Consider the following 12,760-nt stretch of genomic DNA (forward strand, 5'->3'; position numbering starts at 1 on the left):
CCTTGTATTCTCTGAAATGGATTTCAGCATGTTAATAAAATCAACTAACTGGTATTAATCTATGTGGTTAACTCCTAAAAGTTACAAAATGTTTCCAATCCTGTGCATCTAAAATTATAACATTCTCCAAGCTATAAATGATCTTTGAATACTAGTATGACTTCCAAAAGAACTTTTATTTTTTGGTCGGTCACAGGGCCTGAACTCTTGGTCTAAGCACTGCCCCTCAGCTCTTCAGCTCAAGGCTAGCACTCTACCACTTGAGCCATAGTGCCACTTCCAGCTTTTTCTGCTTAAGTGGTGCTGAGGAAATCGAACTCAGGGCCTCATGCATGCAAGGCATGCACTCTACCACTGAGCCACCTTCCCAGTGCCCAAAAGAATTTTTTTCTGACTAGTCATATAATTAACAAAGTAGTCCTCAAAATCCCAGTAAGATAGAAGATGGAGTCTGGTGTTCAGACTGGTGGGGAAATGAGAAAATGCAAATAGCATGAGCTTAGAACTGATGCTGATTTCCTAGTATTCTTTCTACTCCCCAAGAATTCCTGAATTTTTTCTTTTTTTAGTAAAAATGTTCTGGCTCTTATATTGAAACATTCTCTCTCACCTAACATTCTTTTTTCTTTGTCAGTCGTGGGGCTTGAACTCTGGGCCTGGGTGCTGTCCCTCATCTCTTCAGCTCAAGGCAAGTGCTCTACCAATTGATCCACAGAGTGACTTCCAGTTTTCTGGTGGTTAATTGGCGATAAGAGTCTCATGGATTTTCCTTGCCCAGGCTGGCTTTGGATCGCAATCCTCAGATCTCAGCCTCCTGAGTAGCTGGAATTACAGGTATGAGCCACTGATACCCGGCTCACCAAAACACTCTATACAAATGGTAACAAGTTTTTCTGGAATTCCAATTATTTATGAGAAGATTATAAAACTATACTGTAGACTGTAGAACTATAGAGAAGACTATAGAACCACGTACGTGTATGTATGTGTATGGACTGTGATCAGTATATAATGTTCAGCTCAGTACATGCAGTGATTTTTTTTTTTTGATCAGGGGATTAAATCCAGGCCCTCTCAAAGGTTAGGCAAGTGCTCTACTAATTTAGCCATGCTCAAGCTGAAGAGTCCTTGTAAGTGAAAGAGAAGGCAGTGAGTGAAAAAAAAAATCAAAAAAGAGATGTGATGACAAAAGGAGTTGCCAGAATAGTCCACCTGATGGTTGGTACCAGAAGCTAGGTGTGTATAGCTTCTAGAAGCTGGCAACAAGGAAATGGAACTTTTCCTAGAACTTCCAACTTTGTTACCACTTAAGACCCATTTCTGACTTCTGACCTCCACAGCTATAAGAAAATATATTCAGCTATTTTGTGGTAATGTGCTAAAGCTGCAATGAGAAAATAATAAGCTGTTACTACCAGTATTATCAAAGTGCCCTCTACTTTTGGAGTACAATTGCTTTTATTGTTCAAGAAAAAGTAATAGAGCTAGATCTGTCACCACATCTGTAATACAACCACTCAGGAGGCTAATACAGGATGACTGTGAGTTACATAGCATAATCTGGGCTGTGGGATACATAGCAAAACCCTGTTTTAGAAAACAAAACGAAGGGCTGGGAAGGTGGCTCAGTGGTAGAGCGCTTGCCTTGCATGCCTGAGGCCCTGGGTTCGATTCCTCAGCACCACATGAGCAAAAAGAAAAAAGCCGGAAGTGGTGCTGTGGCTCAAGTGGTAGAGCACTAGCCTTGAGCTGAAGAGCTGAGGGACAGTGCCCAGACCCAGAGTTCAGGCCCCACGACTGGACCCAAAAAGAAAAAAAAAAAAAGAAAACAAAATGAAGGGGCTGGGAAGGTGGCTCAGTGGTAGAGTGCTTGCCTTGCAGGCCTGAGGCCCTGGGTTCGATTCCTCAGTACCACATAAGCAAAAAAAGAAAAAAAAGCCGAAGTAGCACTGTGGCTCAAGTGGTAGAGCGCTAGCCTTGAGCTGAAGAGCTAAGGGACAGCGCCCAGGCCCAGAGTTCAGGCCCCACAACCGGACCCAAAAAAAAAAAGAAAACAAAATGAAACAACCACAAAATAACAAAAGACAAAGCAAGGAACTGTTGTTAATTGTTTCTCGGTACCGATATTTTACACTCTGGCTGGGAAACTGCAGAATAAACAAGTAGAATTTGCAGTTAGGTAAATGACTATAGTTAATATCAGTTTAAAAATTCCACAGAAACAATTCTGTCTTGGGATTCTGAAATATGGATTTCATAATAATGTTGTGTACTAACGGTATTAACTTTACTCGTCTATAAGAGCCTTTTGACATGTTTTTGAGGGGAGGCTTTAAAAAGAGTCAAGACAGGTAGTTTGGAGTGGGATATTTCATTTAAAGCTTGGCAATAGTTGGGAAGGATAATGTCCTAGAGACAGAGGCACATAAAGATGGCAAGGATTGGAAAAGGTTACCATCTAAGATATAACCAGTGATAGTGGTGAAATGCCAGGGAAGACAGAATAAAAGAATACCAGACGCTTTAAGATCTCATCACTGCCTGAAGCCACAATTTCTTCTTGTTAGTATGAACTTGATTTTTAGCCCAATATACTTACAGCCTTCACCTTTCCTAACATGCCTTTTCCAATTCCAATGCAAAAATCCTATAACTGAACTGTGAGGCGTAATCTGGGAAAAAAGCATATTTTTAAAAACCTATGAAATTATCCTAACTATTCATTTTTCCCATGATCTTAACAAGACTTTTGTCACACCACTATCATCAATGTTACATCAGTTTCTACCTTCCACCTGCCAGGATAAATGTTACAAAGAAAATTCTCGTATACTTACAACTGCAGCACGTTGTACTTTTGAAGGAATTCCATCTTCTTCTGTTGCTCCATTAGGTCCAGATCCCTCTTTCCTCCTCTTCCTTGAATTGATTCTGGTTGAACTGTGTGCATCCATTATCTCTTACCTGACTGTAGAAATTAGAAAAGAGTCTGTCACCAGTGTTTCAGAGACACTAATACATTCAGTAAAGCATCAATTTCACAGCACACATTTGACCAAGATGAGCCAAAGGCATCAGGAACAACCAACCAAAAATTTACAAAACCCAGGCTCCAGTAGGAACATAGAAATCTCTCTGTGAAACAGTCATAATTACTTTCCTGATTTTGGAAGCTGTTCCTCTTAACAATGCAATCTATATACAAACTGTTAATTTCATAACTTGTCTCTATGAAAAAGGTTATAGTACTTGGCTGAGAAACAAAGCTATCCAGATAGAATATTCCTTACCCAAAAAGCTTGTCAGCTTGTAGTTTTTTTGAATGTTGGAATATTTGCATAGGCTTTTCTATATCAGGTTGAGTATCCCTAATATAAAAATCTGACATCTGACATGCTCTGAATCTGAACTTTTTCAGTAGATTAGGGATGCTCAACTTGTCTAAACTTTACCACTATCTTTTTTTTTTTTTGTCGCTCGTGGGGCTCGAACTCTGGGCCTGAGCGCTGTCCCTCAGCTCTTCAGTTCAAGGTGAGCACTCTACCACTTGAGCTACAGCACCACTTCAGTTTTCTGAGTGTTTACTGGAGATAAAGAGTTTCACAGACTTTCCTGTCCAGGCTGGCTTTGAACTGCAATCTCAGATCTCAGCCTCCTGAGTAGCTAGGATTACAGGCATGAGCCACTGGCGCCTGGCTTACCACTATACTTCTATCCTTTCTGGAACATTTTTGAAGTGCAAGACAATGTGAAAAGGTGGGTTTGATGCTGAGAGAAAAATCTTTTCAAATGGACAGCTACTATCCAGTAGTAGTTTAACAAAGCACAGACTTCTTAACCAACCCTAAATGCTCTGTATATTTCTGAGAACATTGACTCTAGCCTATAGAAACTAGGTAATAACACAGTTTATCTTTAAATGTCCTCTTCCTTTTTTTTTTTTTGGGGGGGGGGGGTCCGGTCGTGGGGCCTGAACTCTGGGCCTGGGCACTGTCCCTCAGCAATTCAGCTCAAGGCTAGCGCTCTATCACTTGAGCCACAGCACCACTTCCGGCTTTTTTCTTTTTGCTTATGTGGTGCTGAGGAATCGAACCCAGGGCCTCATGCATGCAAGGCAAGCACTCTACCACTGAGCCACCTTCCCAGACCTTCCTTTTTTTTTATTTTTTACTACCCATTTCTCTTCTTTCACAGTGTGAGGACACCAAGTTTGTTCAGAGCCCTCAGCTACTAAAGCTTCACCCAGGCTTCTCTTCCCCAAAAGAAAGCTATTTTTTACTATAATTTAGTGAGTACTTCCAGTGAACAGCAATCACTGCCAAGTCCAAATATTCATTGTTTCCTGTTTTTGCTAACTCTCAATTTAATCAAGTAAGTTAATTTTCTAGCATCAACCAAAAATTAGAAGTCTAAGAAGTTCTATGTGCAACTGTCTTTTCTACCTAAGATAATGGTATGGCAAGCCAGGTGCTGATAGTTCACCTCTACAATCATAGCTACCCAGAAGGATGAGATCTGAAGATGGCAGTTCGAAGCAAGTCAAGGCAGGAAAGCCCATGAACTCTTATCACCAATTAACCAGAACAAATGCCAGAAGTAGAGGTATGGCCAGTGGTAGAGCACTAGCCTTGAACAAACAAGCCAAGCAAGAACATGAGGCCTTGAGTTCAAGCCCCAATACCAACACCTAATACCACATACGCATGTGCGTGTGGGCACGTGCTCAAACATGCACACGTGCGTGCACGTGTGTGTGTGCACGCACACACACACACACATAATGGTACAGAGTGAAAACTCCTAGAACAAATAGCAGACAGAATGAGGTCACTGGACTCTGCCCTTCTGAATGGGATGCTCATTTAGTCACTTGATTCACTTGATTTTACTTCACTTCATCTGATTTCTTCCAGCTAAATTCCAAGGAGGCAATGTGACAAGATCTATAAGAAACTCAGCCTGATTCTTAATAGGCTGAAGGTGACACCCCATGAGTCATGGTTAAGTATTAGGTTGACATTTAAAAAAGAAAACCACACACAGTCTATAGTGTTTTCTCTAAATGAACACCGCCCCGAAACTTCCTTTCACAACAAATATAAATTAATACCTAGTTCTTCCAGTAGGGATGATCTGAGTTTGTTCTTCTCTATGGTTATTATTCTTTCAAAATATCTGAAAGGTCAATACTCCAAGATGAATGGTCTGAAGGGCCTGCTAAAAATGACTGATCAGTCTAATTTCTAATTTGCATATCACAGAACTCTGCTATAAGCATCTGTCTAATACTTATCAAGATGGAAAACAAAATCCACTGTGACGGTTGATTTTGCTACCTGATGTTAGCAAATCAACAATATAAGACAGAAATAGGAACATTCATGTGAGTAAATACAAATTGAACCCAGAGAACATTATGCTAAATGAAATAAGCCACATGGTAAGATAAACACTGTAGTTCATTTCCATGTGGAATCTAAAAAAGAAGACAATAAGAAATAATAATGTAGTGTTTTGTTTCAAAGTTGCTAAAATATATATTTTTAAATGCTTTACAACAAAATAATAAGTGAAGTGAAAGATGTGTTAATTAGCTTGATTTAATCATTTTACAATATAAACATATCAGAACATCATAATGTGTCAGGCATGATAATGCATACCTTTAATGATAGCACCCATTTTAAGGAGAGCTTTGAACATAGTAAATTCCAGGCCAATCTGCACTACATAATGAAACTATTAAAAAAAACAACAAAAAAAACAAGTGGAGAACCAGAAATGTGATTCAAATGGTAAAGTGCCACTAGTGGAAAAAAAAGTGGTGGAATATTTGCATGGCATATACAATGCCTTGGGTTTAATTCCCAGCACTGAAAAAAAACACAACAATCACAGTGTTCCTCATAATATATACATCATTTGTCAATTAAACTAAAATAAAATCTATACGCAAACTATTTCCTCAAGGAGTCTTCAATCAAGGTGTAGAAAATCACACACAGTGTTCTACCTTCAAAATGTTTAATATAAAAGTGTTCTTTAGGATTCTAACAGTATTGAATGTTTGCTGTGTAGTAAGATATTTACACAGTTTCAAAGCATTTCTCCATAGATTAATTATTAATTTCAAAGGGCAAAAGGTTAATAGTAGAAGATCTCAGCAAAATCACAATAATTCCTCCTGATGTAAGGTACTCAGAACATGTTACTTGCCCAAACTGGGTAAACTCATCGAGTCACAAGGAAACAGCCTGTAGTCTCAAAAAAAAAAAAAAAAAAAAGTCAACTATTATTATCCTTTGTGCCTGTATTAGAGCTTGAATTCAGGGCCTAGTGCTCTCACTTGGCCTTTTCACTCAAGGTTAGCACTCTACCACTTGAGCTATAACTCTACTTCTGGCTTTTCCTACCTGGATTGGTTTAGAGTATTGATCCTCAGATCTCAGCCTCCTGAGTACTAGAATTAATGTGTGAGTCGCCGCCAGTGCCTAGCTAAAAAATATCCTTCATAAAAATCAATGATAGGATGAGAGGCTGCTCCAGTTTAAAGGGAATAAGGAGATGACAACAAATTTAATGCATGATTCTAGTTTGGGGCAGAAGTTGTTATAAAGAATAGTTATTAAGACAGTGTTTGCAGGGTAGGCCAGGACTAACAGTGGGGTAAAGGTGATACAGGTAAAAAAGTACTAGGATCAACTGAAATAAAAAATGATGTGGCTAGCAGGGTGCCGTGGCTCACGCCTGTAAGCCTAGCTACTCAGGAGGCTAAGATCTGAGGATCACAGTTCAAAGCCAACTCGGGCAGCCAAGTCCATGAGACTCTTATCTCCAATAAACCACTAGAAAACCGGAAGTGGTGCTGTGGCTCAAGCGGTAGAGTGCTCGCCTTGAGCTGAAGAGCTGAGGGACATCGCCCAAGCCCAGAGTTCAAGCCCCATGACCGACCCAAAAAAAAAAAAAAAAAAAAAATATATATATATATATATATATATATATATATATATATATATATATATATATGAGATGTGGCTAATAGCCTGATTCAGAGGCTGCCAATCAGCAATGAGAGAATTGTACAGATCTTCCTGATGAATGGTTTTGCTAGGATTTCCTGAGAAGCTTTCAAGTCAACAACAAAGAAGTACTTATTCTCAAGCAGTAGAGCATTTGCCAAGCAAGCACAAGGCCATGAGTTCGGGACCCCAGAACCACCAAAACACAAAAAATTCTTTTACCTATGGTCTTATCTCTTCTACATTAATGACAAATAGGTGATTTTTTTTTTTTTTTTGGTCCAGTCGTGGGCCTGAACTCTGGGCCTGGGCGCTGTCCCTCAGCTCTTCAGCTCAAGGCTAGCGCTCTACCACTTGAGCCACAGCGCCACTTCCGACTTTTTTCCTTTTTGCTTATGTGGTGCTGAGGAATCGAACCCAGGGCCTCATGCATGCAAGGCAAGTGCTCTACCACTGAGCCACCTTCCCAGCCCAAATAGGTGATATTTTTAAAAAGCATTTATACTTTTCATTTATGATACAAACAGGTACCATAAAAAAATCAATGGGGAAAACATTATATATTCACCAATTAGCTTCTATAACTTCAAGTTAAACTCTAATGCTTCATAGAAAACACATCCAGTTGTATTTATAGGAGCTTCTCAGAAATCTTACTCTTTTTGTGAGAGTATAATGTATGCTATAATGTATCTTTGCAGTTTTATCGAAGTATAAAATCATATACATTAAACTACATATTTAAAGTGAATTTAGCACTTGCCTAGTTAAGTGTGAGGTTTTCAAAATCCAGTACTATAAACAAAATAGTGTGTTTCTGAGTTTTAACACATTTTCACATCTGTGAAGTCATTAAAATTAAGGTAACAAGCATATCTAGCACCCTTAAGTATTCATGGCCCTGTGTAGCATTTCTATCCCCACTCCAGCTTTGCTTTTTGTTGCTGGTGGTATTTACTACATTGTGGAAAATACGTAACACAGAATTTGCCTTGTTCTTCTTGCCATATGATTCCATTTAGTAAGAAAAATAGCAGTAAATAACTTCATATAAGAAAGAAATAGCTGGGTGCCAGTGGCTCACACCTGTAATCCTAGCTGAAATTACAGGCTGAGATCTGAGGATCGCGGTTCAAAGCTAGCCTGGGTAGGAAAGTCTGTGCAACTCTTATCTCCAATAAACCACCAGAAAATCGGAAGTGGTGCTGTAGCTCAAGTGGTAGAGCGCTAGCCTTGAGCTGAAGAGCTGAGGGACAGCGCTCAGGCCCAGAGTTCAAGGCCCACGACTGACCAAAAAAAAAAAAAAAGAAAGAAAGAAAGAAAGACTCCCTCTGTCTCTCTCTCTTTTTTTTTGGTCAATCATGGGGCTTGAACTCTGGGCCTGGCACTGTCCCAGGTGAGTGCTCTACCACTTGAGCCACATCGCCACTTGTGGTTTTCTGGTGGTTGATTGGAGGCAAGAGTCTCACGGATGTTCCTGCCCAAGCTAGATTTGATCCATGATCCTCAGATCTCAGCCTCTTGAATAGCTAGGATTACAGGTGTGAGCCACCAGAGCCCGACATAAGATTCTCTCTTTTAAGTGCTAAATGAGATTTTGTCATACAAAGAAATAATATACCTTTAATATATCATAAAATACGTATGCTACATATTCAACTTTATCCTTATCCCATTTAAGAATCACTTTTCTAGCAAGAACCCCTTTAGACTCTGACGTTAAGTTATGACAAAGGAGCATTACCACTACTGATTCTACTACCACTACTACTACTACCACTAGCATTTATATATCACCTGCATGCCAGAAACATTTTTTTTAATTAGGCAGTACTCAGGTATAAATTTAAGCAGGCACTCTACCACTTGAGGCATTCAGCCAGCTCTTTTGTGTTATTTTATTTGTTTATTCACTGACGGTGGTACTAAGAGTTTAATTCAGGCCTTGAGCTTGCTAGACATGTACTCTGACCTTTGAGCCACATCTCCAGTCCCTTTTGGCCTTGCCTTGTCTCTTTCTTTCTTCTTGTTTCTTCCTTCCTTCCTTTCTTTCTTCCATTTCCTCTTTTCTTTTGCCCTCTTTAGGATTAATAATTTTATTTTTTACAAGTCCTCTGCCCTTTTCGTTAGTTTGTTACTTATGTAATTTGTTACTTTTAATTTTTATCAGCATAGGACAGTTGTACAAGGGGAAGTTGGATATATTATGTATAATTTATGTAATGTTTGTATACAATGTGTCCTGGTCAATCTTGGAAAACTTTTTGCCCAGTCTAGTCTTAAACTGTCAAATCTCAATATCTTGATCTCTGCCTCTCAAGTAACTTGGATGACAGATACATACCAGCATATTCAACCATTAGTGGAGATGGAGTCTCTCAAACTTTTTTCCCCTTAGGCTGGTCTTGAGCGATCCATGACACCTCCCAAGAAACTAAGATTATGGGCTTGCACAAATATTTTAAAATCATTAAAACTCTTTATGCTCATAACCCTTTGATGTAGGGTTGTATTACTTGTCACTTTACAGATGAGGAAACAGACACAGAAGAAACGATCACTCAACTAGCAAATAGTAGGTCACAGTAAGAAACCAATTTAGTCAGTTGGGCTTCAGAAAACATCAGTACCTAATAATTAATGCAACACACATGGTGAAAGAGAAAGCAAGCGAGGGTTATTTTGAGCAAAATAGAATCTGAAATATGATGAAACCTCTTGGTGAAATTAATACACATTAAAAAGAAAAAAAATGAATGATAGTAAAGTAACCTCTGTTAGGAGAGTAGTGGTACCAGCCAGATCCAGAGAGGGGAAGGCTAACGAAGAGAGTGAATGAGGGCAAATACAGTCAAAGTAGTTTGTTTGCATATATGAAAATTGAACAATGAGCTGAACACCAGTGGTTCATGCCTATAAATCTAGCTATTCAGGAGGCTGAGGTCTGAGGATCATGACTCAAAGCCAAGTTGGGCCAGGAAAGTCTGTGAGACTCATCTACAATAACCACCAAAATGTCAGAAGTGGAGCATACCACTAGCCTTGCGCAAAAAAAGCTGAGGGAGGGCTGGAAAGGTGGCTCAGTGGTAGAGTGCTTGCCTTGCATGCATGAGGCCCTGGGTTCGATTCCTCAGCACCACATAAACAGAAAAGAAAAAAGCTGGAAGTGGCACTGTGGCTCCAGTGGTAGAGCACTAGTCTTGTGCTGAAGAGCTGAGGGACAGCACCCAGGCCCAGAGTTCAGGTCCCACAACTGGACCCAAAAAAAAAAAAAAAAAAGCTGAGGGACTGTATCTAAGCCCTGAGTTCAACACTCATGGTTGGCACCTGCAGGCACATGCATGCACATGCACACACACACACAAACACAAAAGAAAAAGAAAGCAGGGCTGGGAAGGTGGCTCAGTGGTAGAGCGCTTGCCTTGCATGCATGAAGCCCTGGGTTCGATTCCCCAGCACCACATAAGCAAAAAGAAAAAAAACCGGAAGTGGCGCTGTGGCTCAAGTGGTAGAGCGCTAGCCTTGAGCTGAAGAGCTGAGGGACAGCGCCCAGGCCCAGAGTTCAGGTCCCACGACCGACAAAAAAAAAAAAAAAAAAAAACAAGAAAAAGAAAGCAAAACAAAGAAACTTGTTGAAATTGCTTTAAGAAAGGAGGAGAGTGATGTAAGTCAAGCTTAGAGACATGCTTTCTCTCATATGTAGAAGCTAGATCTAATATACATTGGCACATAATAAATTGTATAGCATAGACATTTATACACAGTGAAACCAAAGGAGGATACCTTTAGGAGAGGAACACAAAGACAAATGTCTATGTGATCATATAAAATATTGAGGGGCTGGAAAGGTGGTTCAGGGGTAGAGTGCTTGCCTTACATGCATGAGGCTCTGGGTGAGATTCCTCAGCACCACATAAACAGAAAAAGCTGGAAGTGGACCTGTGGCTCAAGTGATAGAGCGCTAGTCTTGAGCTGAAGAGCTGAGGGGTTGTGCCCAGGCCCCAGAGTTCATGCCTCATGACCAACAACAACAACAACAACAACAACATTATCTAAATGAACTCCAGGAACGGAAACAAGAGGGTTTTTTTTCCCTTTGTTGTTGTTTTTCTTTTCATCTTGTTTATCTGTCTTTGGAAGGGTGAGGGAGGGCACAGAAATGGAGTGACAATGGCTGAACAAATGCAGCAGTGGTACTCACTAGACACTATGTTGAAAATGAACTATACAACTTGTGGGTAAGGATAGAAGGGAAAAACTGGGAGAGCATGAAGGAAGAGGTGACACTGTCCAAAAAGAATTTACCTGAATTATGGAACCATAATCCTCCTTGTACATCACCTTGATAACAATTTTAAAAGGGGGGCAAGCAAACCAGATGCCAGTGGCTCAAGCCAGTGGCTCAATCCTAGCTACTCAGGAGGCTGAGATCTGAGGATCACGGTTCAAAGTCAGCCCAGGCAGGAAAAGCCCATGAGAACAATAAACTACCAGAAAACCGGAAGTAGTGCTGTGGCTCAAGTGGTAGAGCACTCGCCTTGAGCTGAAGAGCTGAGGGACAGTGCCCAGGCCCAGAGTTCAAGCAACACGACTAACAAAAAAAAGTGGGGGGGCAGTAGGGAAGTACAATAGAGGGGATGATTGGAATACATTGCATACATTTTGAGAAAACGTCACCATGAAACCTCTCCAAGGTAGAGCTAATTCATGTTAATTAAAAAAAAAAAATACAATACCCAACTATATAAGAAGTTACCTGAGCTGGGCATTGATTGTTCATGTCTACAATCTTAGCTATTCAGGAGGCTGAGACCTGAGGGATTGTAATGCAAGCCAACCTAGGCAGAAAAGTCTATCAGACTCTGTATCTCCTACTAACCAGTAAAAAGGCCAGAATGGCCAGGCACTGGTGGCTCATACCTGTAATCCTAGCTACTCAGGAGGCTGAGATCTGAGGATCATGGTTTGACACCAGCCTGGGCAGGAAAGTCTATGAGACTCCAATCAACCACCAGAAAACCAGAAGTGGCATTGTGGCTCAAGTGGTAGAGTGCTAGCCTTTTTATTTTTTCTTCTTTTTCAGTCCGTCGTGGGTCTTGAACTCTGGGCCTGGGCGCTGTCCCTCAGCTCTTCAGCTCAAGGCTAGCGTTCTACCACTTGAGCCACAGAGCCACTTCCGGCTTTTTTCTTTTTGCTTATGTGGTGCTGAGGAATCCAACCCAGGGTCTCATGCTTGCAAGGCAAGCGCTCTACCACTGAGCCACCTTCCCAGCCCCCCACTTCCGGTTTTCTAGTGGTTTATTGGAGATAAGAGTCTCACGGACTTTTCCTGCCCAGGCTGGCTTTGAACTGTGATCCTCAGATCTCAGCCTCCTAAGTAGCTAGGATTACAGGCGTGAGCCACCAGTGCCCGGCTCTTTAAGCTCTTTTAATATAGGGCTCACATGGTACATCACTTGCCTGGCATTCCCAAAACCCCAGGTTTAATCTCCAGTACCATCAAAAAAAGAAAAAAAAAGAGAGATAGAAGTTATTTAGAATTGTTAATGGTTAGTATGTTCAAACAGATGTAAATCCATTTCATCACTGAAACAATCCACATTCCTACCTGACAGTCCTAAAGATTATGACAGTGATTATAATAATTATAGCTAAAGTAGATTACTTTCTATATACCAGGAAGTTATATGCCTCTTACATATATTACATAATTTAACCCTCACAGCAATCCTATAAAATAG

General features: G+C 40.4%; 1 protein-coding gene across 5 annotated transcripts in view; it reads right to left on the reverse strand.

The window, feature by feature from the left end:
* Pcyt1a (phosphate cytidylyltransferase 1A, choline) overlaps nucleotides 1-12,760 on the reverse strand; it is a 53,363-nt gene that overhangs the window by 27,849 nt on the left and 12,754 nt on the right. For 4 of the 5 annotated variants that reach the window (XM_042667719.1, XM_042667723.1, XM_042667729.1 and 1 more), the window contains exon 2: nucleotides 2,838-2,964. In XM_042667719.1, the coding sequence (XP_042523653.1) occupies nucleotides 2,838-2,954 (117 nt within the window). In that variant the 5' untranslated portion in view covers nucleotides 2,955-2,964. Of the gene's footprint in view, nucleotides 1-2,837; nucleotides 2,969-12,760 lie in introns of all 5 variants that reach the window. The other variant, XM_042667722.1, reaches the window with a different exon arrangement.

The sequence above is a fragment of the Dipodomys spectabilis genome, unplaced genomic scaffold (genome assembly GCF_019054845.1).
Source record: "Dipodomys spectabilis isolate Male_0828 unplaced genomic scaffold, ASM1905484v1 ptg000017l, whole genome shotgun sequence".
Classification (NCBI taxonomy): domain Eukaryota; kingdom Metazoa; phylum Chordata; class Mammalia; order Rodentia; family Heteromyidae; genus Dipodomys; species Dipodomys spectabilis.